The following is a 6,000-nucleotide window of genomic DNA, read 5'->3' as shown; positions in this document are numbered from 1 at the left end:
CCTTGTCCGGCTTTTTGGGGGAAACGGTTTGGCTACTACTGGTCCAGGATCATCTATCTCAGGTTGGCATTTGTATAAAAACTAAATAGGAACACATGTAAAAACAGGGGAGAGTAAAATTATAATCCAACTGAAATAAAATGCAGATGTCTTCATAAAATTGTCTATTATGTCTACCAACACTTAATAACACTTATGTCTTCTTTTTGTCCCTTTTTTTAGTTTTATTCCAAAACAGTTGAGGAGCAGTTATAGTTTGCATCATCTATACAACAGGCTATAAAACACCACTTGGTCACAGTCCAGAAAGCACACATAGATGTGGTTGTACTGTATATAAACATATGTACTGTAATAAGATAATTTTGCGTGCATGGCTCCCAAATGATCACTTTTCAGACATCCCCATGATTCTGAGGAAACTCTTTCCTTTGAGTTCACACTGTGAAAACAAAGGCCCCCAGATTTCTCACGGGCACAATGGACATATTCTTCTTTTTAAAACATAGTCCGTCAAGGGAGTACCATCAATTCTTGTCTTTGCACTGCAGTGGCTCAGTCAGCCAGTTAAGTCTTTGCCGGCCATCACCGCCTCTTCAGTGAGTGCTTTGGCTGACTCCTCTCCTTTGATTTTTTCTTTCATTGTCTCCTGATTTTTTTACTCTTCATCCACAGTAAATGTTTGGCATATTTATGTATGTACTTATTTATGCACTGTGCCATTTTCTGTAGAAAAAAAGTCTCAACAACACAAACACAGGCAATGTAAATTAAAACATTAAGTCTGTAATGCTGAATCTCCCCCTCGCAAGGTGCATCACTACCCCTCTGTTTGCCAGAAACAAGGGGGTTAGATCACATTATATCCTGGCCAAGAAAACGAGTCACACATGGGTTAATGTTGTTTGGTTGACATGTTAGATATGTATTCAGTTCCACTTCAACTGGTTGCCAGTGCAGTTTTCCCATTAGTCTCCTTCTGGACTGTAAATATTTTCCACTGTCTCGTGTGCTTGATTCTAAGGAAAGTCCTTTTTTTCACTTTTCACAATTATTTTTCAGAGCATTGTCTTATAGGAAAAAAATGACTAAATAATGTTCATCTTTGTTATTATAATGTACACATGTTGATGTCCTGATATATCTTTTTGATAAATGTTTTAAGTTGGTCTGGCAAAGACCAACGCTTTGACAATCACACATAGTACTCCTTGTCCTTGTTCTTCTTGTTCTTGCTTGAGGGTTTTGCGGTGTTGACTGGTTTCTCTTTGACGATGGTGCCGTTGGACTGTGCCGAGTTGCTGATGTAGTTGCGGGTTTCGTCCACGTGGTACGAGCCCTCGTCTCTGTTCCGGTACTTGTACATGGCGTAAAGCAGGATGAGAATACACAATGCAGCTGCTGCTACAATCCCAACCACCATCCCTGTTGTGCTGCTGGATTCCCGGAAGACCTCTGACGGCCCTGGGTAACCCCCCTTTGGTGCAGCGCCAGTGGGGTTGGCTGCAAAAGGGAGACAGAGATATGATTACCACAAATGTACTAAGCTTACAATCTTTCGCATTTCATCATCATTACTCTAACTGGATTTATGGAAGTGGATGAATACACTTCTTCTCTGCCTGTGTGGATCAATATCACACTTTAAAGCTCCCATATTGTGCAAATGCACTTTTCCGATGTTTTTGAACATAATTATGGGTATACGGTGTGCACAGACTACCAAAGTATCAAAAAAAAGAAAGCTCTCTCCTTTTCTCACTCTCCCCTTTTCTGAAACCCTCCACCTATCCCCCCAATATACTCCAGTCAGAATTCTCCCCGTTTCTGACGTCAAAAACTGGAAAGCCAGAAGCTTCCACTGTGCAGTCCACCCCCATATTTCTTATTGGTCCACGGCCCCGAGATCCTCTCGAAAAATATTCCTTCACCCCCATGTTGTTTGCTTGTTTCTAAGCGACAAGATGCCTGTAGTACAGAAAAGCATGGTGAATGTTGCATAATCCACTCATTTATCTTAACCACAGCAGTCTATGCCTCGTTTTTAATAACACAACGGATAGGAAGCTACTTGTGCTTTTTTTCAAACAGTGAAACTGAAAGAAATGTTTTTATTGGTATTTTTGCCTGACTGGTGTATAGCTATTAGCTTTGGGACAAGCATTCAGCTTTTGCTCATAAAAACATATTTCTAATCCCCACACCGGTCTGGAAATGCCTCGTTTTTAACAGGACAAAGGATTGGAAGTTAATAGTGTAGAAGTCAACTTTGAAGCCACCATCTTTTGCAGCATTTTTATTGTGAACATGCCGTTTCCATTAGCTTGTGGCTGTCAGTGCATCTGTATGAACATAGTCTTTCATGTAGACAAGGATTGGTCATGTCAATCTGTTCAAAGTGCGTTACTAGCACTAGACTTGGTTCTTCTCATGGGTAGGCTAACTGTGCTAACAGGCTCAGCAAACACGTCATCATTGTTTACAAACAGACAGAGGGCGAGGCTTATCTGGCTTCGCTTCCGGACAGGGGGCGGGGGGAGCTCAAAGATTGTATATTTACGAGGGGAGCTGCAGCTCCTTTTCAAAAATAGGCCATCGTGAGATTAGCTGAACATCAGCATAGTACAATAAATTATCTGAAAGTTTTTTTCAGCAAACAATTAAAGAAAAACGTATTAATGACCACCAAGAACATATAATATGGTGTATAATAGAACCGAAAAGTGTATAATATGGGAGCTTTAATGTTGAATGATAGTGCAGACATCATGCCTCCCGGTTTGCCAAAGGCTGATAGGATTGGATTTCTTGCCAAATAGAAGAGCATGCAGTTTCACCGTGAATATACAATAAACAAAACTGTTGGTCATCAATGATGTAGAATAAAATGTCATACAATGGTAAGGATGAGAGGGTCCCAGTCAAACAATTAATTTATAACATAATTAGATTAATACAAAATTAAAATATGAATCTTTTAAAGCATTTAACATCCCCGTTGGTATGCAAGCGGAAACTGTCAAAAAATTAACCCCCATGTGGATTTTCTTACAGAACTCTTTACAGCTATATTTTTCCATCATTTGACAGCCACAGACTCTAGAAATGATATTGAAATGTCACACAGTCATTCCCGGAGCACATGGACATATTAAAAGTATCCATTAAAGTTTTTAATAAAAGAAGATGAACATTTCATAGACTTTGTCTTAAGTACATGTCATTTTACCTGTCTAATATTGTCCTATTAGCATTTCAATTCCTACAGGGAACACTATTCTGATGACTTTATCTGAACGTGTTTTGTTCAGCCTATGGGAGAGTAAAGAAGATGAGATGCTTTAAGATAGAGAGATTTGCAAGGATTCTCTTTAGATAAAGATTCATTAAGAAGCATAGTTAACAGCTTACAGCTCATTTACATGACTTACAGCACAGTCATGAATGAACAGACCACACTCGCAATATTCACGATTGATCCAAGGAGTATGACTGTATCACATACATAGTCTGTGAAACTAAATCTGTCGGAGAGAAACAATCCTTCAATTGACTCAGCAGATTTTTGCCAAAGGCTGTCCCCACGTCTGTTCCGAAACGATGCCATTCAATGGAGCACATTCTGAAAACACACGTCAGCCCCCTGATATTATTCAGTCCTCCTGGCACATCTCTATGCGTGTGGTTTTGCAGCAGTCATCATTTCCGCTTAAGCTCCCTTTGTTGCATTAGTGAAATCCAAACACTCAACACCTACATTTGGAAATGAAAGCACTCCAGTTTTCCTGGATTGGGAAAGATATATATACATATTTGGGGGATTTACAGTTGGGTGCAGATCACTTTGACGTGAAGATGTTGCGCTTTGATACTCATTTACACGGGACAAACTAACAATGACAACCAAAAACATAAATTGCTTTGATGATTAGGTCTGATTTATTTAATCTTAGTTGACTGGACAGTTATGCTAATGGTGTATAGCAAGCTTTGCTGTATTCCAATTCACTGCTGCTTCTTGTCCTTGAGAACACAGTGCTGAAACACCTATGAAGTGATCGTCTGAATAAACTGTACAGGTATACAGGAATCCTGCCTTTTAAGGCAATATTTGAACCACTTAAATATAACCTGTAAATTAAAGTACCTCTCTGTTGATTGTAGCGGCACCTTTGGATAAAACTTTTGATGTTATTATCATTGTCTCTTTAAATATATTAGGATTGCCTGATAAAAGTTTGTAGCAGTCTTAAGACAATAGCAATAATGCTACATTAGCTTAATACACACAATTGTGTTCGTCAAAGTTGCATGTTGGTCATTATTGTGGGAGTATAGAAATTAATTTATTTTCTGACATTTGTTATACAAGAATTATAAAACGCATGCCCAAAAAACCCCTCAGCTTGGGACTTAGAGCAGAGTACCAATTTATTAAACACTCATTATAATCTTGAAACTTAGGTTAAAGAGATGGGTATATTGTGAGCTCATGAACAGAATATAATGTCACAACCATAAAATAGTATACATTTGACAAATTCATGTGAGGAAGTAATCAGTCCAAAACGTAACCTGATTTTGTCTTTCACAAGGGCGTGTGTCAACATGTTCATGAAATGGCTATTTGATGTCCATTAAAATTAATTTGACATGTGCCATCCCTAAAGTCCCATTTTGGTGTCCCACTTTTATCAAGTGGGAAAAATAATTGCATTCTTCAGCTTTGATATCAAACTAGCTGTAACAAGAAATGTCACTCTTTAACAAAAAGCGATACCATTGACTCTTAATTATTTCATTTATTTGATCCCGTCGAGGCAATGTAATCTTTTCGCGGAAGTAACTCTCTTCTTCAACTAGAACTGAGTGTCCATAGTAGAAAACCATTCTCTATTCTATCTTACATCAGAAGGAAAGACACTGAAAGAAAAGTTAGCTGCAATTGAAGTCTGTCATTACCACCTTGTCTCATCTTATTAAATCTTTATTTTATGACAGAGCAACACCATCGAGGGCAAACCCTGTTCTAACTGTATAAAATAAGCTGTTTTTCCCTGATCCGTGAAGGACAAGCAGAATTAATAAGATAATACGGCACATTCAGTCTTTTGTGGCAATTTCTCAATGTTAAACAAGCACAAAGTTACGGTGGCGCTGAGCATTCACCAAATAAAAAAAAGTTTCACAGCTAATGTAGCCGTTAGCACACTCAGGATCTCGTAATTACGAGAAAAGATCTCGTAATTACGAGATAAGAATCACCCTCTCATTCATCAATAACGATGCCTGTGTGTGTGTGTTTGTGTGTGCAGACGAGGTGAACCTAGCCATAGGCAAACGTAGGCAATTGCCTTGGTTTCCGGACTACAATGGGCCCCATAATCAATACAATTATTGTAAATATTTTTTTACTGTTCATTCATTAATCAGCGATCGCATCGGGTACTGAGGGACCCTCTTTCGGCTTTACGCCCGTGATCAGCTGCTGAGGTCCAACTGGGCTTTTCTCCTGAACAGTCCCAGTGACTGCATATCTGCGCAAAGTTGACATGGGCTACTCATTGTCATGCCCTCCTTGTAGAAAGTTCTTATGTGTTTGTATGAGTCAAGGATCACACCGAGTTTAAACGACTGCATTTAATCCAAGCTTTCAATAAAACTGCGCTCCTATACAGTAACAAACACGAGGTAAAAGTGAACTAGCCCACCGGGCATTCTGATTGGATGAGGCAACACAGTATGGTGGTTCCGGTGGCTCATAATGAACAAACTGCATATAATTTAACCAAATGCTAATGTAGCCGTTAGCACACTTAGGATCTCGTATAAGTATCTCGTAATTACGAGATCCTGAGTGTGCTAACGCCTACATTAGCGGTGAAACTTTTTTTTATTTGGCGAATGCTCAGCGCCACCGTACAAAGTCAACTCTTCTTTGGGATTTTTTGTTTTGGTTAAGGTGTGGTTTTGCAGCTTTTGTCATATTCAAATTTCATA

The 6,000-nt window shown here is 39.0% G+C and overlaps 1 protein-coding gene across 23 annotated transcripts in view; it reads right to left on the bottom strand.

Annotated features, from left to right (window-relative positions):
- Positions 1-1,195: 1,195 nt before the first annotated feature.
- Positions 1,196-6,000, bottom strand: part of LOC307257360 (neurexin-1a-like) — a gene marked incomplete at both ends in the record, with an annotated part of 267,488 nt that continues 262,683 nt past the window's right edge. For all 23 annotated transcript variants that reach the window (XM_080036562.1, XM_080036565.1, XM_080036561.1 and 20 more), the window contains one exon: positions 1,196-1,503. In XM_080036562.1, the coding sequence (XP_079892688.1) occupies positions 1,196-1,503 (308 nt within the window). The remainder of the gene's footprint in view (positions 1,504-6,000) is intronic.

This window comes from Ammodytes marinus, assembly GCF_949987685.1.
Source record: "Ammodytes marinus genome assembly, chromosome: 11".
Lineage (NCBI taxonomy): Eukaryota > Metazoa > Chordata > Actinopteri > Uranoscopiformes > Ammodytidae > Ammodytes > Ammodytes marinus.
Note: the sequence above shows the minus strand (reverse complement) of the source record. Positions and strands in the feature narration are given on the sequence as shown.